The following is a 23,255-nucleotide window of genomic DNA, read 5'->3' as shown; positions in this document are numbered from 1 at the left end:
AAAAAGATGTAGACATAATACAATTATTTTGTGTACTAAAGCATTCCTCGCATTCCATTCATTCCTAAGGGGGTCAATTTGACCCGCGAGGGAAGGATTTGTTACTTTTCAACAATTTCACAAAACTGCTCGAAGCCATTAATTTTGTTTTTGTTGTTGTTGTGTGTATTCGTGGTTCAAGTGCGACAAAAGTCCAAGGGTCCAAGACCCCTCTGATGAACATTATTTTTTAAAAAACTTTTTAGAAAATGATTTTGACCCGAGGGAAGGATATATTGTACAACACCTTCAGGAGAACATTAAAGAGCATCAAGAGAAAGTTTTACATGTAACAAACGAGGAAAACATAGATACACAAAACGGAAACAATGATAAGCAGATTTGCAAACTAAACCTCATCAATAGAAAATCCAAAAAATCCTCACATTGTTTCAATAAACTTCCACATTTTTATTCCTAGTTTATTAGTGATGTTAGTAGAAGTGGCTCCCTGTATGAGCGACGCCTACGGCATTACGTCAGGAAGAGCACGGGGTGTTCCCGACGCGAGTCATGCGCACGCGTCGCGTCTCAGCTGACGGAAGTGCAGGGCGCTCGTGTTGTTGTGCTCGGGCTCTTGTCATGAACAGGGTTGCCGTGAGATGAGCGGTGTGATCGTCTCATGACCTCCGCGAGCATCATGGCAGCGCTCTCGGGACAGAGCGACGACCCCGCCGAACCGGACCAGTCCCTGCAGCACATGCTGAAGGCCATCGCGGACGAGCGCAACCGCCTGAGCGTCAAACAGGACCTCAGTGGACTGGGTCAGTAACGATACATTCAGCCGTGAACACTCACAGCCTCTCTGTCCTTCATGAACGCCGCAGACACGTCAGCAGAACTTGGTTTTATCATGTTATCCAGGCGCGAAAACAGGCCGCGGTCATCAGCTTTTGTTTCAGCCGGTGGTCCTCTATCATATGACATCATTATTCATGAGGCGCGCCGCCGCGCTGTCGAGCCTGTGATGTCATAGTGCTGTCGTGTCGTCTCACTCCAGCGTTCAATTCGATATCTATCTATCTATCTATCTATCTATCTATCTATCTATCTATCTATCTATCTATCTATCTATCTATCTATCTATCTATCTATCTAATCACAATACAACTCCCTCATAGCGAACACCTGTTGAAAATGACATCACTCAGTGATGTGTGGTACTGTCTGTATATACCAGATATTTATAATTTTGCTTTGTGAAACTATATTGTGGCTGATTGATTTCATTGACTGTCCCTTTGGCTTTTTCCGTTCTATTAACAACACAGCAAAAGGTTTTTGATGAACTCTTTGGCTGTTAGGTGCTTTTTCTGCAGGGAAGCTGCTCTCATATTACAGTGTCCTGTTTGTCAGGGTCGTTCTAGTGATAACTAACTCAAGTCACATGCAAATTCATCATCAAAGATCATACATAAACACATTAGAGTGACTCTCTCATATTCTGAATCATATAGATATTTCAGTTCACCTCACTCAACTAAGCCAAATTGCACACAAGAAATTTTAGACATTTTTTAGACATTTTCCATTTTCCATTTTTGATTATGGTCTTTGTGCGTCACTCTCTCTCTCCCTGTCGTCTTTCTTTGATGTTTTGTCCCTGTTAAATATTTCATTCTCTGTGCGACACACTGTTAATGTTTTGCGTTTTGCACGGTCTTCACTTCTGCTTTTGTGAACATCTTCCTCTGGTTACAACTGGCACGTCTCATAAGGTGTTACATTTTTTGATAACACTTTACTGCACCGTTCAATTTGTTAACATTAGCTAATGCTTTAAACTAAAAATGAACTTCTTATTATTAGTCTAGATTAATGTTAACTAACACATTATTTTTTCATTGTTATTTCGTGTTTTGTTCATAAATAGTACATTAATGTTAATTTACACAACTTTAAAATTTTGAAATTTGGGTCACTGTGACTCATTTTGCTGGATCAGGTCACAAATGTTGAAAAAAAATGTAGAAATGAGCAAATGCTGTAACCTACTCTATTAACTTAATTTCACCTTATTCTGAAATGTTAAAAATTCCCTCAATCCTGTTAGTTAAGCATATAGCTACTAGGAGGTGGATCATTTTCAGGATATGTTAATAAACCAGTTTTTGATAAAAATTGTTAATACATTTTCTGTTCTTCACAGCATTACAAACTTTATCCAGCTGTGTTACCAGAGAAACATATCATACTCTTGCTGGTTACTGGGGAAATAGCAGTATATAAGTAGATATTGCAACCTTATGCCGAGTTAACCTCAAATTTAGCCGTTTAAGCAAAAAGAAGAAAGTCTAGGATGGCTTGAGTGTGAGTAAATCATGGGCAAATGAGGCATTAATCTGGTAGATTCAGAACTTAAGCTTGTTGAGTGGTAGATCTTCAGGCAGAACTGAACATCTTCCTCTTTCTAAACGAGGATATGAGAGTCCAGGTCATACGATCATTTCTCTTTTTGGCAGCTTGAGATCCATGGAAGTAAATGTCATGTTAGGAGCCACTACTATAAAACACTTTCCACTTGCAAGGTGCTGATGCCAGAGCTGGAACGGTTCCGGTTTTCACAACAACTCTGAGTCTGGACAAAACTAAATGGCTCATTAACAGCAATAAAGATGTCACTAGTGGACAACATCCAATGTGACGTGTTTAGCGGCTCCTGCCACTTTATATTCCTTGCTTGTCTGAAACTAAACTATTTTAGATATATCTATATATCGAAATATAATTGAATTGATAGCTAGCTAGTAATTTAATTTGTTATATATTTAACTTGAGGATGCTTCAGAAGCAGCTCATGATGACATGACGGAATTCAATTACTTTTGATTACTTTTGAATAGGTTTTAAATATGTTTTCAGACCTTGTAAGACTCATATACAAAGTCTATAGGCTATTCATTTCATCTTTTGAGAATTGGGGCCATTTACACGTCACCGTTTTCATTCAACTAAAAACGGAAAACTTTATGTGTTGTGGCCGTTCATTTACAAGACAATGACGTTTTGGGGACTGAAAACGCAAACTTTTGAAAACGAGTTCAAGTTTTTGAAAACAATAACGTTATCGTCTCTGTGTAAACTATAAAAACACAAATTTGTGAAAACGGTGAAAAACTTTTCTGTTTTTGGTACATTGTTGTTGTGTAAACGTACCCTAGAATGGAATGCAAATGACTAATTTACCATTGGTTAATAATATTATCTATGCAGTGAGAAAGGAAAGTCATTTCAGAGGTGGAGCAACTTATTAAAATTTTGGCATAAGATTATAAGCTTTAATCGATGTGTATTAAGCAAGTAAATGGGATCAATTTTGACTGCAATATTGTCAAAACTGTTTGTCAAGTTTACACTAACATTCAATATCACCAATAACATCTGATAATGGTCAGAATTTTTCTTAAGCTGAAATCCATATACAAAACTTTATTTTTTGCAGTCTGTCCACTTATTGTATATGTGTGTGTACTAAAAACAAACATATTGTGCATTTACTTTTTCGGTGCATTTAAGTAAAAACACTTGTACTTGATTCTTGTTTCTTGTGACATATTCTTGTTTTGTTTAGGGTGCTTCAAGGATGACCGTATAGTGTTCTGGACATGGATGTTCTCCACATACTTCATGGAGAAATGGGCACCCCGTCAGGACGATATGCTCTTTTATGTGCGTCGCAAGCTCTCGTATGTCAGTACAGACGAAACAGAAGGGAAAAAGGTGAGATGAACCTATTCATTGTCAATCAATTAATTGATCCAAATATTTCACACCTAATTAAAACATTTCATACATGCCTTAGTTTTTATTTTATTTTTTGTGAGCACTGCAACAAACGGTAGTCATACATGTTTGGAAGGACATGAGTGTGAGTAAATGATTAAAGGGTTAGTTTACCCAAAAATTAAAATTATTCCATGATTTACTCGCTGTCAAGCCACCCTAGGTGTATATAACTATCTTATTTCAGACAAACACAATTGGAGATATATAAAAAAATATCCTGGCTCTTCCAAGCTTTATAATGGTAGTGAATGGGATCCAATATTTTGAAGCCCAAAAAAAGTGTATCCATCCTTCCATCCTAAAAGTAATCTATGTGAGTCCAGGGGGGTATTAAATGCCTTCTGAAGCGAAGCGATGGGTTTTTGTAAGAAAAATTAACTATAATGAATGACTGACTTCCGGCAACAGCCATACGTACATTCTCGAGAGAGTGGCGTTCCTGCGCTTGACGCAGGACGTTAGCGTAGTGTAAGCTATGATGAGCAGTGACAAAATGCGGTCACAATCTAGAAGTCCAAAATGAGGATTTTTTCAAAGAAAAATGTTGGAGGATTTCGATATAAGAGAAGAGGAGCTTGAGTTTGTTGTCCAGCTCTATTTGTCTGAACCGCGAGAGGCGTCTAAGCTTCCGCTGCTCCTACATCCTACGTCATACATAGCGTCAGAAGTTACTCTTTTGGCGTAAGTCGACTTGCATAGGTCGTCTGCTAGAAGCTAGTTATTTTAACTACGTAAGTTATAAATATAGATATTTTTCTTACAAAAATCATTGCTTCGCTTTAGAAGGCACTTATTAACCCCCTGGAGTCATATGGATTACTTTTATGATGGATGGATGCACTTTTTTGGGCTTTAAAATATTGGGCCCCATTCACTACCATTATAAAAGCTTGGAAGAAGCATGATATTTTTTAAATATAATTCAGATTGTGTTTGTCTGAAATAAGATACCTAGGATGGTTCGAAAGTGAGTAGATCATGGGATAATTTTCATTTTTCATTTTTTTCATTTCTGTCCTTTGAATAGTTATTTTTAGGTAAACTCTCTTTAACGCCCAGTATGTCATGTCTCCTTTACTCTGTTACTTTATCACCTTCTCCCAAACAGGAAAGAATTACAGAGTAAATAAATAAATTAAGTCACAAACATCTGTAGTAATTGCTGATATAACTGAGAAAATTGCTTTATAATCAATCATCTGGACATTATTTAAGATTAATGAGATGGAGAACTTCTCAGATGTCATTTTTGATGCAGTTGGCAAAGCTGATTTATGAAACGTAAAACTGTAGTTGGCATTTAAAAGCACCTGACAAGGCTAAACATAGATTGTCCGAGATGTTTAATCTTGCCTACATTAATAATATGACATATTATGCCAATCAGAGAACACCAAAAAGTGAATGTTTTGATACCAAAAAGACAATTTTGAAATGTCCAAGCACTAACCAGACGGAGAATGCAGAAAGAATCTGAAGTTGTTTTATTTGCTGTAACGATGACTTGCTTTGGTTTCAGGTGGAGGTGGAGGTTTACAGAAGAGACTCTAAAAAGCTGCCTGGACTTGGTGATCCCGACATCGATTGGGAAGAGAGCGTCTATCTCAATCTCATCCTGCAGAAAGTAAGCAAACCTCAATGATACGACGCCATCAGGGTTTATTTGTGCAATGTCAACAACTCAAATAAACCCACTATTTCTGCGTCATTGATGTTTTCATAATGCTGTTTTTGGTGTGGTTTTGCCTATGAAGTCTTTTTGTCCCACAGCTGGATTACGTGGTCACATGTGCAGTTTGCACACGCTCAGATGCAGGAGACATCCACATCCACAAAAAGAAATCACAGGTAAGACAACATTTGTGCAGTTTATGTATTGGGATATACAGAAAGGGAACAGGGTTGACAGTCTTAAAGTTCAATTTGTCGTTTTTAGTCTAAGCTCAAGGTTAGGATACTAGAAGGTGTTTATTATAAAAAAAATCGAATAAATGTTTCAATAGTCAGTTGTTTACTAAAAAAAAAAATCAAAGCAACAGGGTTAACAGTTGCTTAGATTTGAACTGTGAGACTGTCAACCCTGTTACCTTTCTGTATTATTATATCCTATTACCTTATCCTATTACCTTCCAGCACTTAAGGTGGAATATGATGCTATTTTCTAAAAACATGTTCCAGATGAAAACACAGACACAAAATAGACGTCTCCATGATGTATGTGTGCTATGAGGAAAACCGAACTAAACAAAGTGATAACCGAGACATTTACTAGTCCTTGAAGAATTTACTTCCTTAAAGGGTGATGACATGTCTGTCATAGTATTGGGCAAATAATCACTCAGCAGTGTTTTACCATTTAAATATTTAATATCTTTAATTAATGAATTACTTCTGTGTATATTCTAATGAAAACAGCGTTTTCAACTGTTTTCAATGAAAACATTTCAAATGTCAAACCGTTTCAACTCAAAGTGTTTCAAATGTTTTCAATTAAAACATCTTTATTTTACAGCAAGTGTTTGCCTCTCCAAGCAAACACCCAATGGACAGCAAAGGGGAAGAATCCAAAATGAGCTACCCCAACATCTTCTTCATGATTGACAACTTTGAGGAGGTAACTCTCAAATGTGCTGCTGGAGCAACGATGCTAGAACAAAACTGCTAGTGTACTGCAACATCATGAGGTTAATCAAAGGTGTGTGTCCTCCGAGATAAGGAAATGAAGTTCATTAGCTTTCAGGTCATATCGCAGTGATCGCTTTCTGAGGTGTGTACGAACAGGTTGGACAGGTTTATGTGATTTTGCTGATGTTGTTGACACACTAGCACATTATTTTTTCTGTCAGATTACACAAACACAGATTAAGCCCTGTCTTAAAACAACCGTATTTATACATCCAATCAAATGTTAGACAATACGTGTGTTGGCTGACGATCAGATTTTCTCATTCAGAAAAGGCTACAATCAGTTTTAGCACAAAAAGTTGTTTACCAAAGATTGTAATTTTCATTTCGGTTACGTCATACTGTAATATGTAAGGAAGTATATCTGTCAGGTGAGGTTTCGAGTCATAAATGCTCGAGGAGTGATTTGTACGATTGTCAGAACTTAAAATTAGTCTTAAATTAAGATCAATTTTGTTCTGTACTCCAAACTAGAATTTAATATCATCATATATAGAATCTGTAACAAGTGAAGACAGTTAGTTTAGTGAAGTTAGTTTATATGTATATATATATATCTATATATATATATATATATATATATATATATATATTCACATAGCTAGAAATGAGATAATGTGCTTGTTAATGTTTACTAATGAACTTATTCAACTACATAATGATTAGCAGATCATTATTTAATGTAAATTGAAATGCTTTTAAATGTTATTAAACTTTCAATTCATATAATCAAGCACTTTTTAAAAATCTCCAAAAGATTTTGACAGATGGTTTACAATGATTAAAAGCATCATTAATAAATCATTAAACATAAATCAAGAAATTTTATATAATGCTATAAGATAAGATGCGTATTAATGTTTAAATGATCTGTTAATCATTGTGTAATGTAAATAAAATGCTAACGTTAAACTTCATTAAACTTCAATTTATTTATTAGCTAATGCACTTTTTTACATTTACAAATGTTGTGAAAAAATTAGTTTAAGCACTTCACACACTCTTCATGTTAACATAATATTCATTAACTCATAACCACAGTCTGTAAAGGTCACACAATTTGGTCTTTGTTTGTGGTGTGTGTGCAGACTTCTACTATTTACACATCTTTACAAATCATTTATTAATTATTTGGTCATGTTTTGCAGTAGCCGATCTAAAGTTGAAACTATTCGTTATTTGTAAATGTTTAAAAACGTTTACTAATCATTTAGTACCTTTATGGACAGTCATCTCAATGGCAAAAGTGTCCGAAAAGACCCAAATTCACCCTTTTTACACATCTTTATAAATCATTTATAATTATTTGTTCACCTTTTTGCAGTACCCAATCTAAAGTTGAAACTATTCAACATTTGTAAATGTTTATAAATGTTTACAATTAATCATTTAGTACCTTTATTTGTATTGTACTTTTAGCTACTGTAACAATGTTTGTGTGAAGGGTGGTTAGTTAAGTTTTGCTAAATATTTACTTTAGACAACCCCAAACCCATACGTAATTTGGATGCAAAGCATGTTTTATTGCCTCAACACTTAGTATACTATATTCTTAAACAGGATATTTTTGAATCATACATCAACAAGAAAAAACAAATACATTTTTCAAGAAAATACTTGTTCATTTATCAAAACAATGCAACATAAACAGTTTGAACCATGTTCCCTTAATCAAATTGACCCCTGTACACTGTTTGATTGATTGATTGATTGAAAACTTTATTGAACAACAACAATCAACACGAAGTGTTCAAAAGGATAAAAAACACAAAAAGCCCATAGGCTTGTTTCCATTGTGGTCCTTAAGATGGAAGATGAGTAACAGTACATGTACTAACAACATTGAGGACAATAAAGAAAGGGGGCATAAAAAATACAAAGAAATAAAAAAACACAATAAAAAGAACGAAACAAGGACTAAATTCCCAAAAGACAAGCAGACACACAAGCAGACAATACAGTATTCCTACTACTTCAAGGATTTCTATTTCCTTTCTTTTTCTTTTTTTTTTTCTTTATAAGTTTAATAACCAATTTTTATTTTACCCCTTAACCCTCAAACCTTGCCCATACCACCAAACCTGTCCCTAACCTTACCCGTATATCACCTCAATATCAGCAAAAGTGTTTTGCAATAGAACATGAAATACAATAAGTACATTGTACCTAACAATTATTTTGATGGAAGTATACCTTAAAGACACCTCATATATAAAGTAAGAACATTCATTTTTATATTGTTAAATTTTCTGTTGAACATCCGGATCACTCATAGCTACCAAACACCTTTTTGCATTTGTACATTTAAAAATGTCAAAAAAAGAAAAAAAAGAAAAGTGCATTAAGTAATATATATGAACTGAAGTTTAATGACATTTGTATAGTTTCAAAAAGTGCTTGATCATATGAATTGAAAGTTGAATAACATTAATTCACATTAAATAATGATCTGTTAATCATTATGTAATGCTAAATAAGATCTTATTTTATCTCATATTTCTATCTATGTGAAAATATAACAACTAATTACGTTAACGTTTGTAAAGTTTGTTAATGACTTATTAATGAAAGTTGTTATGAATGTTGCCTTTTTATGTCTATAGTTCAGGGCTGTGAAACGATTAATCGCGATTAATCGCATCCAAAATAAAGTTTGTGTTTACATGATATGTGTGTGTGTGTGTGTGTGTGTGAACTGTGTATAATTATTTTGTATATATAAATACACAACAAATTTTTCTTAAATATATACATGCATGTGTATTTATATATAAAATATTTATATTTCTATACAGTATACATGCAAATATTTCTTAAATATATACATGCCTGTGTGTATGTACAAAATAATTATACACAGTACACACACATATATTATGTAAACACAAACACAAAGTCGCGATTAATCGTTGCACAGCCCTACGTTTATTTAGTTTTAGTGCTTTTGGTGCTAATTTAGTTTTTTAATTCAAACTAAATTGAAATGAGAAACATTGCCTTGACAACTAGCTGAAATAAAACCATTTAAACCCGTTAATTGTCACCCCCCCCCCTTTTTTTGAGGATGGATTTGAACTTAAATCCTTACAATTCATAAATGTTTTTGAATAGAGACCTAAAGTTGGGACAGATTATTGGAGAAGTGAATGCACTTCAAAAAATGAAAGTGTACAAACTTAAAGAAGTTTAAAGGGATACTTCACCGATTAGCATTAAGCTTTATCAGTAGAAACCCGGTAGTATTTTCAAATGACCGTGCTTCCCGCCCTCATGTCCCCCTGAGATGAGAGATTTCTGTATTGTGTGTCTGAAAAAACAACTCAGATGACGCAAAAATCGACATTTAGCGTCATCGGAGGCTTTTTTGGCCAGATGCTAGAGACTACAGCCATGTAGCCATGTAGGAGCTAGTTCCGCATGTTTTCAACCCGCCCATAGGGGGTGGGATCTCACGATAAAACGGCATCTTTTCAGTTTCTAGTCAACTAGTAGCCTAGTTGTATCAATTCTGCGGGCAGCGAAGCAAGTGCATTCTGGGAGTAGTTTGTCTTTCATCCACATGAGCCAAAAATACATTTTCTGGCTTTTCTCAGTCTAGAAGGCACCAACTTCTAAAATAATTTCACATTTCTACTACATAAATGACCCAATTTAAATACACATTCATCTTTCCAGTGGTGAAATATCCCTTTAAGTTTATTGTAAAGCAAATGTACATTTTGTTATTTTGTACAAAGAATATATTTTGGACTCAAAGATTTGTTGATTTCTAAATTTGAAGTTGATGTGTCTCAGAAATGGAGCCCACTAAAAAGTCCAATTTCAAAATGGTTTCACAGGATGAATTTTTGTGCGTTTTAAGCTTTGGAATGATACCTTATTTATGATGAATACAAACATAAGTAACAGCCTGTATGATTAGTCCGTCTGAATGAGCAGTGGTGTAATTGTCCTGATTGGCTGTGATTGGTGTGTGTATTCTGGGCAGGTTTTCAACGATATGACTGTTGGGGAAGGTGAGATGGTCTGTGTGGAGCTGGTGGCCAGTGACAAAAGCAACACATTCCAGGGCGTCATCTTCCAGGGCTCCATCCGCTACGAGGCCCTCAAGAAGGTCTATGACAACCGGGTACGCTTCCGTGTGTGTGTGTGTCCAACGTTTTCATTATCTCGTATATGCTTCATGTGTGTATTTTATGGTATGTCTTGCCTTGATAGGTAAGTGTGGCCGCTAAGATGGCCCAGCGGATGTCATTCGGCTTCTACAAGTACAACAACATGGAGTTTGTGCGTATGAAGGGTCCTCAGGGGAAAGGTCACGCTGAGATGGCCGTGAGTCGAGTGCCCACTGGAGACACCTCACCCTGTGGAACTGAAGAGGACCAAGACTCCCCCATCCACGAGAGGGTCAGTTCAACTCTGCTTCTGTTTGCAATTCATCAGTCATAATATGCTGCAATTTAAATTACTACACAAATACTGAGTTTGCATTTGTTCCCTGCATTGAAAATAAATGTGACTGTGCTTTGCGTTTTTAAAAGCTTTGAAACTGTTGTCCCACAATGTAGATTCATATACACTATATTGACAAAAGTATTGGGACACCCCTCCAAATCATTGAATTCAGGTGTTTCAATCACTTCCATGGCCGCAGTTGTATAAAATCAAGCACATAGGCATGCAGACTGATTCTACAAACATTTGTGAAAGAATGGGTCGCTCTCAGGAGCTCAGTGAATTCAAGCGTGGCACTGTGATAGGTTTCCACCTGCGCAATAAGTCCATTCGTGAAATTTCCTCACTACTAAATATTCTATGGTCAACTGTTAGTGGTATTATAACAAAGTGGAAGCAATTGGGAACAGCAACTCAGCCACGAAGTGGTAGGCCACGTAAAATCGGGGTCAACGCATGCGCAGAAGTCGCCAACTTTCTGCAGAGTCAATAGTTACAGACCTCCAAACTTCGTGTGGCCTTCAGATTAGCTCAAGAACAGTGCGTAGAAAGCTTCATGGAATGGGTTTCCATGGCTGAGCAGCTGCATCCAAGCCTTTTACACCACCAAGTGCAATGCAAAGCGTCAGATGCAGTGGTGTAAAGCATGCCACCACTGGACTCTAGAGCAGTGGAGACGTGTTCTCTGGAGTGACCAATCACGCTTCGCTGTCTGTCAATCTGTCAATGGACGAGTCTGGGTTTGGTGTTTGCCAGGAGAATTGTACTTTTGCCTGACTGCATTGTGCCAACTGTAAAGTTTGGTGGAGGGAGGATTATGGTGTGGGGTTGTTTTTCAGGGGTTGGGCTTGGCCCCTTAGTTCCAGTGAAAGGAAATCTTAATGCTTCAGCATACCAAGACATTTTGGACAATTTCATGCTCCCAACTTTGTGGAAACAGTTTGAGGATGGCCCTTCCTGTTCCACATGACTGCGCACCAGTGCACAAAGCAAGGTCCATAAAGACATGGATGAGCGAGTTTGGTGTGGATGAACTTGATTGGTCTGCACAGAGTCCTGACCTCAACCCGATAGAACACCTTCGGGATGAATTAGAGCGGAGACTGCGAGCCAAGCCTTCTCGTACAACATCAGTGCCTGACTTCACAAATGGGCTAGAAGAATGGTAAAAAATTCCCATAAACACTCCTAAACCTTGTGGAAAGCCTTCCCAGAAGAGTTGAAGTTGTTATAGCTGCAAAGGGTGGGCCATATAAACCTTTGGCAGTATAGTGTATATAAGAATGGATGCTGTGCTAGACTATCATTAGCCTCTTTCACACAGCAATCCCGGTAAATTACCATAAAATTACCAGAACGATTTTTCTGGTAAATACAGAAATGCGCTGTTTGCACAAGCAACGGCATTCTGTCTTTTTACTAGTAAGATACCATTCACTCAAGGGATGCACCGATGCCAGGCCCGATACTGCACTTCTATACCCGTACTCATTAAAGTGCTCCGAAACCAACTACAGAGACCACCCAGTGTATAAAGTACAGTGCTTGTGACAAAGAAACACAGACAACAGAGCAAACAGAGAGCACAATGGGTATATCAGGGAAGGATGTCTATGAAGTAAATGTATTGAATTAATAGAATGTTAAACAAACTAAATATTTATGCCTATATAGCTGCTGTGCACAAGCTGATTGGAGTGAATTGAGCGTGCAGCGGCACAGGCGCTCAAGCTTGTGAGCGCACATCCCTTTTTCACAGACATCGAGAGAGAGAGAGAGAGAGAGACTTCTGTTGTATGCTCTTGATTGCTGATCGTTCACTCAGCACATATGCATCATTTGTGCAACTAAAAACATGAACTGTTACATGATTTATGTATAAGAAGTGGTACCAACCCTACATTATTACAGGAAGGCGGTACAGTAATCACATGATGTTTTAAAAAATTGTTCTATGTGTAAACATCCCAGGAGGCAGTGCTCAAATAGACTATTAAATCGAGTTCAAAATATTGTCAAATTATAGGCTGAGTATAGGCAAGTATCCTTGTGAAACAGTCAGTTATGTCTTAAGTGAACGTAAACAGTTTTGTAACAGTATGTTGGATAAGTACAGCTCTTAAAGTGACAGCAGCCTAATAAACCTATTGCTGTCTTTGTCCTCAATGCTAATCTAACAACAAAAGACAAAAAGAAGTTCACTCACTGATCTTTACTGGTTGAGCCCTGCTGGAGCAGCTTTAAATATTCACTGTGCTATTAAATTAAAGATAAATTAGGCAAAATATAGTCCTGCAGTTAGTACAGTAAGCTCTGACAGAGCTTTATGATTGGTGGTGGTTGAGGAGATTCCCCTGATTGCTGAGAAAAGCAATATATAAATGTAATGAATGAATGAATTGGCCCAAAGCAGACTTCTTATGTCAAAGCATCACCTTTTATTCTTTGTTGACACAGCATCATACCAGTAGTTTTCTGGTAATGTTACATTTTCTCATCATTTAAAGGTAATTTACAAGTAAAGACTGTATGTGTGAAAGAGGCTATTGTCTCAAACATCATGTGATATAAATCAATATAAAAAAAACAACAGATTTTGAAAATACAGTAGCCGAAAAAATCCCTAAATTAACTAGTCCTCTTAAAAAATACCAAATGCTAACATTATTATTTTCCATAACGTGGAACACATGCATAACTGATGATAGCATAGGTTTGTGTTAAACAACCCTTTAAAAAAAGTGTTCCAACTTTGATTTTCATTGGGGCATCAATTTAGCACATTAATCTAGTACAAAAAAAATAAAATAAAATAATAATAAAATTAATCAATCAAATCTTGTATCATATAATTAATTCATGTGCATTTTTAAACGAACTGACAGTCCTGTTTTCCTTCTAGGTGACATCATTCAGCACTCCCCCTACCCCAGAGAGAAACAGACCCTCCTTCTTCTCACCTTCACTTCGCCGGAAAGTGCCCCGAAACCGAAATGCTGAGATGAAGAAATCGCACTCGGCCAACGACAGTGAGGAGTTTTTCAGAGAGGAGGATGATGAAGGTACACAAACACACTGGAACAGTAGTGACATTAAACAACAGTGAACCGTTTTAGTGCCGTATCTTATTCTTTTTAATTTTTTAGAGGTCAAATATATATATAAATATATATATATATATATAATTTTTTTTTATTTTTTTTTGAAAATGACCGATCGTTTTGCTAGATAAGACCCTTATTTCTCGACTGGGATCGTGTAGAGACTTTGAAGCTGCATTGAGACTGACATTTGAACCTTCAAACCGTTGGTTGCCATTGAAGTCCATTATATGGAGAAAAATCCTGAAATGTTTTCCTCCAAAACCTTAATTTCTTTTCGCCTGAAGAAAGAAATGTGAAATATGATTGGCTACCATGTTTGTTGATTTGTCAGAGTGATATTTAATGAACGTATTAGCATGTGTACCAAATTTCAACTTCATGGATCATAGAGTTGTGGAGTTACCGTGGGTTTGAAGTTGTAACGCATCCTATGGGTGGAATTTAACAAAACTTGTGTGCAGCCTCAGAATATCCTGGGTAGGGTTGCACCAGCCGTTCGTAAGTGCTTTCTTAAATTGGAACGTAAAGCCCACACTAGAGGCTTAGTAACTACTAGCATTTTTTAACTAACTCTGTACTTTATTCCGTTGCACCATTTGTTTCGTAAGGCAGAACGTTGCTAGTAGGTCGTAAACTTATTATAAAGTAATGCGTAGTAACATAATGTGACGTTTAGTCTCTGATCCAATAGCAGCCTTCAAATACTTGAGCAAAAGTTGTTTGAAATGCCGTGAATTTCAGTTTATCCTTCATTCTAACTTCTTTTGCCTCACGTTACTAATGGTAAAAATAAGTTTCCATTAAATACGATAGCCTACTTGATCATTAATAACATAAGTGTTTTTATATGTAAATAACATTCAGAAACTGTATTTGAAATGAAATTAATGTTTTTTGTATCAATATTTATTTATTGATCCATAAGACATTACATTTATTGATTGACTGATATTTGACATGCACAACAACATAGACGGGCTGTTTAGGATGGGTTCGTGTTCAAGAGCCACTAACAAAGTAATCTTTTCACATAATGTTCTCTCTCTTAAAATGTAAGCGAGTGTAAATGTCAGAATTATCATATATGGCTAAAGAATTGAAGTCTGTCAGGTAAAAGAAGAGCTTATTGATGCAGTTCAGTCCGTCTGATATTTTAATGGTATAAGGATAAGTTTAATGGTGCAACGCAAAAATATTTAGAAGTGCGTAAGTTGTAACTTAGTGTCCATTTACGCCAAAACTAGGCTAAGTTGTAACTTACACACAGCTGGTGCAACCGGCAACCTTGATGTGTATCAAGTTTTGTTAAGTTTGGACATTGCGTAAATATATATTGATCAATAAAACGGATAGATCAATTTGTGCAAATGGATGTCGCCGGGACAATTCATTAACATATCTTTACAACATTTTCACGGTGGAAATTAAACTGCCAAAAAGATACATTTTTAGATTTTACTCCAGGTAATTCAAAGGAAAAAAGAATTTTGAATCTAGCCCACACGGTTCTGGAGATAAAATAGTTAAAACGGTTAGGTTGTCAGGCTTTCCATCCCAAGTAAAATGTAAGGTTCTTTTCTCTCTCCTCAGACCTGTGCAACACTACAAACCTGCGCTCCCGCTCTCTATCAGGGACGGGCCGCTCGCTGGTGGGTTCTTGGCTCAAGCTGAACAGAAAAGAGGAGTATTTTCTGCTGTATTCTCATCTCACCTATGTGACTCTTCCTTTGCATCGTATCACCACAGGTACAGCACACCTGCCCTCCATACAAATGGCAAGCCGTTTTAGCTTAAAATGTAGAGTAAGATCTCTATAATTGGAATTCTTTCTAGTAAGAATGCAGTCGAAGAGCTCTGTAAAGGCATTCTTTCTAGTAAAGACAATTTTAGAGCTCTGCAGTAGCGATTCTTACTAGTAAGAACTGCATTACAGCGCTCTCTATTCAGCACATTCATTATGATTAATCGTGCCTCGTCATTTCATAAAGTTGCGTTTTTAATGATGAATAGCAGCATCCAATGATCTTTTAAGAATTATATATACTGTAAGTAATACTATTTTTTAGTGTTGATTAAATCATAATATTATGGTTTATAGAGAAGAAAGATAGGTAGGCTATGTACTGTAAGCTCATGAATTTGCACTCAAACAGAAAATATATACACAACTATATGCATATTTATTTATGGGTTGTAAATTACCTGGTTGTAAAATGATGCCTATTTTGTTCAGCATCGCAAGGGTTTTATTCACATTATCCACTCACAAAATATTGCTGAGGCTGGGTCCCGTTACATCACGGATGGTCATTTTGGCTATGGGTTTGGATTTGGCTGTGCGATATTTATTTAACGTCTACAGTAATATCGTAATTGTCATTTTAATGTTATTGAGTATGTCACTCACTTTGCAAAAAGCAAACAAAAACACGTCTTGAGAGTTCAAAAGCATTCACTGTGTGATGAAGCCTATTAGAATGAAGTTAGATTGCCCCTAGAATTCAGGTTATGGGGGAAAAAAATATCCCTGTATGTGTTTTTTATATATTTATGACTTGGGGTTAAGTAATATGAATATGACACAAGCAAGAGTGACGTTTTCCCAAATATCAGCATTTTAACTTACAAGAGTTAAATATTGAGTGAGTTATATATACAGTATTGTCTGTTTTTGCTCTGTTTAGCCAACGAAAATTCTGTTTGCGTCATTGAATCATTATTTTCCTGTTATCACTGTAAAGCTGCGTAAAATGTCTCAATGTCTGACAAATTTATAAACTGTCGGACAAAAAAAAAGAAAGAAAAAAGTGTGATTTCTGTTTTATGCAAGTTAAATTCCCATATAGATGTAATGAAAATGGTACAATAGTGCCATTTTCCATCACTCTATGTAATTCATATATAATTATTGGAAAATTAAAACAATCATGATGGATAAAACAAGAGAAAGAAATACATTTTAAAACTCATTTGTCACAGTGATGAAAAGCCTAACATACAGCGGGGGAAATAAGTATTGAACACGTCATCATTTTTCTCAGTAAATATATTTCCAAAGGTGCTATTGACATGAAATTTTCACCAGATGTTGGTAACAACCCAAGTAAGCCATACATACAAAGAAACAAACAAAAATAAGTTCAGAAATTAAGTTATGTGTAATAATGTGAAATGACACAGGGAAAAAGTATTGAACACATGAAGAAAGGGAGACGCAAAAAGGCACGGAAAGCCAAGACAACTGCTGAAAACTTACAGTAATTAAAAAGCAATCCAGCCCCCTGTCAGTGGAAATTAATAACAGCTGGTTCAGTCCCAAATGATGGCCTACAAAAAGGTCTCATTGCCAAGGTGTCACACAAGACACATCTCATGATGGGTAAAAGCGAAGAGCTGTCTCAAGACCTTCGCAACCTAATTGTTGCAAAACATAATGATGGCATTGGTTATAGGCGCCATTCTAAGCTTCTGAATGGTCCAGTGAGCACTTTTGGGGCCATAATACGGAAGTGGAAAGACAATAATTTCACCATAAATTTGCCTCGACCAGTGCTCCTCGCAAGATTTCTGATCAGAAGAGTTGTCCAAGAGCCAAGGATCACTTGTGGAGAGCTTCAAAAAGACCTGCAGATAGCAGGTACTGTTGTCTCAAAGAAAACAGTAAGTAATGCAAGTAATGCCATGGCCTGTATGCACGCTCACCACGCAAGACTCCATTACTGAAAAAAAAGCATGTTGAAGCTCATGTAAAGTTTGCTGCACAACATTTGGAAAAGCCAGTGAAATACTGGGAGAATATAGTGTGGTCACATGAGAGCAAAATTGAACTGTTTGGATGCCATAATACACACCATATTTGGAGGAGAAATGGCAGTGCGCATTACCCTAAAAACACCATACAACTTGGTGTTGGCTCTTGGACAACTCTTCTGATTATTCTTTTCACTCCTCTGTCAGAAATCTTGCGAGGAGCACTGGTCGAGGCAAATTTATGGTGAAATTATTGTCTTTCCACTTCCGTATTATGGCCCCAAAAGTGCTCACTGGACCATTCAGAAGCTTAGAATGGCGCCTATAACCAATGCCATCATTATGTTTTGCAACAATTAGGTTGCGAAGGTCTTGAGACAGCTCTTTGCTTTTACCCATCATGAGATGTGTCTTGTGTGACACCTTGGCAATGAGACCTTTTTGTAGGCCATCATTTGGGACTGAACCAGCTGTTATTAATTTCCACTGACAGGAGGCTGGATTGCTTTTTAATTACTGTAAGTTTTCAGCAGTTGTCTTGGCTTTCAATGCCTTTTTACGCCTCCCTTTCTTCATGTGTTCAATACTTTTTCCCTGTGTCATTTCACATTATTACACATAACTTAATTTATGAACTTATTTTTGTTTGTTTCTTTGTATGTATGGCTTACTTGGGTTGTTACCAACATCTGGTGAAAATTTCATGTCAATAGCACCTTTGGAAATATATTTACTGAGAAAAATGATGACGTGTTCAATACTTATTTCCCCCGCTGTATATAACACACGCCATTACTAGTAAGAATTGAATTAGAGAGCTCAAATGTTACTAGTAAGAATTTAATTAGTGCGCTCAAATGTTACTAGTAAGAATTTAATTAGTGAGCTCAAATGTTACTAGTAAGAAATGAATTTGAGAGCTCTCTAACTTAATTGTTGCTAGTAAGAATGCAATTACAACGAGTAACGCTGGGAACATTTTAAGCTAAAATGGCTTGCCATTCATACAAACAAACTTATTTTCTGTACATTAGCCTTGAACATTAATTGTAATGCTAATGGCTCTAATGTTTCCTTTTTAGATATTCTGGAGGTGAGACAAAAGCCAATTTTGATGACATAGCATTTCCAGACTCCTCAAAAAACAGTTACCAAGTGCCTCCTCACATCAGGCCCCTGAGGAACCGCCATCAGAGAACCAAAAAAAAACTACAAACAGTACACAACAGTGACGGAGAAGAGGAAAAGGGAACAAACTCCATCAAGAAGTGCCTGTTCTTCAGCGAGACACCCTCCAGAACGGCTCGAGACCTGGAACTAAAGTGATGCGAAAGGGAAGTGTGTATTGGGAAATGAAACACAAAAAACGAATGTCGTTCTTGTAAATACACTGCTGCTTAGATACTCAGTGAAATGCACCGACCACAGCCGTCTCCCTTCCTCCCTCCCTCAAGAGACACTCGTAGGTTTCACTATATTGCTGATTTTGTGCATAGTATATTTTCCAAAGGACGTTTCCTCGCAGCTCTAGGCCTTAATACATCACTAACCAGCTGATATACAGTATAACACACGCCATCCTTTTGATAGCCCATTGCTAATGTCCAGCAAACGTTGTCCTTTACTTACACGATTGTCGTTACTTGATGTTGTCGAGGGGATTTATGATATCCAAATACTAGTGAACATGACGTATCTCCTGAGAGGAATGGCGCGTTTCTTCGGAGAAGGATGACGACAGCACCTGAGCACAGTTCTTGGAAACATCTCCGTCCACAAAGACACTTTCTTAAACGTGACACTGCTTTTTTTTTCTTTCTCCGCTGTGATTTCTTCGCGTTTGGTGACGGTCGACTTCGAGTTTCAGTTTTGAAAACTCTTTTGCACTAAAGGGCTTTTGGAGTTGAACATGTTTAGCCAACCCAAAGTGTCAGTATTACTTTGTTTTGTACTTACGTGTGTGTGTGTGTCAGCTGAATGTAATAACTGATCCGACAGCTTTAATATCCATTTGATATTTGATAGGGAGATTTGCCAGCAGCATTTTGAAGTTGTTGTTCAATCTATTTTAAGACCCTAGTCCTGTTTTATTTCTCTTTATGCTGTATGTGCGAAGCTTCAGTGGAAGGCTGTTTTTAAGGAAGTCCCAGTTTGTTAAACGCTTTACATGCGCTTTTTGTATCAAGTGGTAATTCAGCAGTAAATGTGCATGTTGTCATATTTATGTTGGTAATATATATATATACACCTTTTCTGTACATCTTTATGAAAATACACATAAAAAAGCTCTTGTTGATTTTTTTTTTTTTGCTTAAAAGTGTTTTGTCGAATATCACACAAATGGGCTTAATGGGCTTTCCTTTCTATTGGCGCTTGCAACACCAAGGTCATGGGTCCCAGTGAAAGCAAGAACTGATAAGAATGTAAATGTGTACCTTGAAATGCAATTCAAGTTGCTTTGGATAAAAGCGTCTGCCAAATGTAAATGTAAATGTGAAGGGTTAATAATATGAAGGGCAAATCAATAATTAGTTTCCCCCCAAATTATTACCTTTCATGAATTAACATTTAAAACTTAAAGGGATAGTATACCTCAAAATGAAAATTCTGTCATTTACTCACGCTCATGTCTCACAACCCGTAAGACTTTCATTCATCTTCAGAACACAGATGAAGATCTTTTTGATGAAATCTGAGAGCTTTCTGTCCCTCCATTGACAGCTACGCAACTGACACTTTGACGCTTCAAAAAGTTCATAAAGAGAACGTAAAACAAGTGGTTTGGTCCAAATTTTCTGAAGAGACGATCACATTATATGATGATGAACAGACTGAATTTAGGCTTACAGTTTAGAATGACATGAGGGTGAGTAATTAATGACAGAATATTAATTTTTGGGAGAATCCCTTTTAAGTATCATTTAGTGATGGACGCTTTCAAAACACTGCTTCGTTCATGAAGTTGCAAAACATTTACAAATCTCTTGTTTCGAAACGTGTGCAAGTGCCAAGCCACCTCATTTCAGCAAATAAGGCTTTGTTACTTCATACAAGACAGTGATGACGTATTTTTGTAGGCCAACCCGGAAGTTGACATCACCCTGGTTTCCTTTGCATTTGGAAAATTGTAGAAAATAAGCTCTGTGACCAACAAAAATGTATGATTCTCACACATCTAGTTTATCATCATAATCTTGACAAATTAACAAAACTTTTATGAACGTTCAAGTTCAAATGCAATTGGCAGAAGTAAAGAGCTATAAACGAACTACACCATGGTCACATGACTTCAACATTACCATCACTAAGCTTCTGACAATTTTCAGTTTTCCCTGAAGTAGTTTATAGTAGTTTGCAAGAACATGATTATAAACACAACAAGGCTGTGAAAGTGAAAGTGAGTTTTTTTTTTTTTTTTTATGCTTTATTTGAACATTCAGTTTACTACAGTGTGGAACAACAAAATTAGAACACGACAATTAGTATTAAGAATAACAAATATAAAGAATAGTAAAAGAAAACACTTCAACAACACCATAGCACAAAACAAAAACAGAACTAGACAGCTAGACTAAAAATAAACGAGAATGAAAAAAAGAAAGAAAGAGGCCATTACTTGTATTAAAAGAAATTTAAACATTAAGGTAAAAAGTTTGTTGGTCATGCAAATTGTACTTGTTCTGAGTCCTTTGGGGTTAAGAGAAGATGAAATTGTAATCAAGTAATGTTTTATCTCGTGTAAGAATACCAAAAAAAAAAAAAGGTTTACAATTCAAAAACTTACATTTATGAATATAAAATCTACATAGGAAAAGAATTAGATTTATTATAAAGCAGGCATTTGAATTGCTTCAAAAAATCAAAAAATAACAGTTTTGGGATTCATTGAGAAATTTTGAAAGATATTGCTTGAGATAAACAAACTAACATCTTTCCAAAGTTACAGAGTATAACTGCACGACCAAAACTAATGTGAACTAGTGAGTAGATGAGTTTACCTGTTTGGCTAATGACGTTTAGCCACTTACTGGCAACAATTTTTTCAAGACGAGAAAAAAACATATAAAACACAAGGGATAATTACTGATTTTTTGGTAATAGAATAAAATGTGAACATATCTTGAGCTTGTGTTAACCACATACCTTATTTCATAGATTTAACCAAAAACCCTTTGACTTTCCATTGAAACCCCAACTAAGCAAGCCAAAGGTGACAGTTGCAAGGAACCCAAACTCCCTCAATTGACAGAAATGGAGAAAGATTGTTAACACAGCAGTCTTTGGTGGTAAAAGTGATAGTTCTACCATATTTGTAACAAGGAGTTGATTTTGCAGTCTTGGTTAAACAGAATATGCCGAATGATCTGAGATGTCATCGCTCTGCTGCAGAATTTCAATGTCATCAACATTGATCCCATGTGACGAAGTATGATTACGACAATGAAACGTGTTGTCTAACTCCAATAGAGTTTAGAATATATCTACATGGATGTTAAAATCACCAAGAAGTAAGATATTATATTAATTATCGAACTCTGATAGAAAATGAAATTCTTTGATAAAGTCTGTGATAAATGTGCCCTGTATACAGAAGCAAGTACAAATGTCAAAAGGTAATTTTAGTGTACACTAGATAACATTACTTAAAGCACCATCTCTTCAAAAGAATCATACTTGAAACCAGACCTCAGAGTAATACTGGAAATATTACTTTAAATTACAGCAACTTTCGTGCGAGACTCATGTTTATAACAGTAATCTTCAGATGAAGACTCAGTTTAAATCCCCCTGTGGTGAAAATCAAGTTTTTAATGTTGTTTATATGTCTATGTGGTGTTTTTAATATGCTTTAAGACAAACCATGTGCAAATTCATAAGTTTTGCTGAGTACCCATTGCTGAGTATTTTCTCATTAAAACTGCAGTGAACCAAAGACAGTCTCAAAAACACTGTTTGAAATCGCTGGTGAAACACTGACGTCACAAACTACTGTGGTAGATTTTTCCCTAAACCCAATTCTGGGGCGTCTCCAATCGACACCCAATTGATCTTACTATCTGTGGCATCTCCAAATCGACACCAATACCTTTATCTGGGGCGTCTACAAATCGACACCCAATACCTTAAACTGGGGCGTCTACTAATCGACACCCAATACCTTTATACTCTAGCTCTTGCGTCTTCAGTCGACAACTGGCCGAGTCCTACTCTAACTAATTCGCTTTCCTGACTTACTTGTTCTGTTGCTGCGCAGCTTAAATGACATACAAACTCTAGCAATTGTCCTTCAAATGCTTTAATTACGGCCGGGAGAGTTTCTCAAGCATTTCTCAGAGAAATCTCTCAGCCACATAGAATAATACATCAGGTTTTATAGGATAAAGACATGACATAGAAACCAAATCACCTGCCTAACTCATGACTTTAATATTGTCA

General features: G+C 36.3%; 1 protein-coding gene across 1 annotated transcript; it reads left to right on the top strand.

The window, feature by feature from the left end:
• The first annotated feature begins 436 nt into the window (after positions 1–436).
• On the top strand, positions 437–20,107 carry kiaa0930. Its single transcript, XM_084113048.1, has 10 exons — positions 437–803; positions 3,611–3,759; positions 5,345–5,449; positions 5,596–5,673; positions 6,338–6,439; positions 10,499–10,639; positions 10,729–10,917; positions 13,868–14,027; positions 15,660–15,815; positions 18,902–20,107. The coding sequence occupies exons 1-10, from the start codon at positions 662–664 to the stop codon at positions 18,940–18,942; spliced, it is 1,263 nt and encodes a 420-aa protein (XP_083969174.1). The 5' UTR covers positions 437–661; the 3' UTR covers positions 18,943–20,107.
• Positions 20,108–23,255: the final 3,148 nt, after the last annotated feature.

The sequence above is a fragment of the Abramis brama genome (genome assembly GCF_963993115.1).
Source record: "Abramis brama genome assembly, chromosome: 4".
In the NCBI taxonomy this organism is placed as follows: Eukaryota; Metazoa; Chordata; class Actinopteri; order Cypriniformes; family Leuciscidae; genus Abramis; species Abramis brama.
This window is presented reverse-complemented; position numbering and strand designations above follow the sequence as displayed.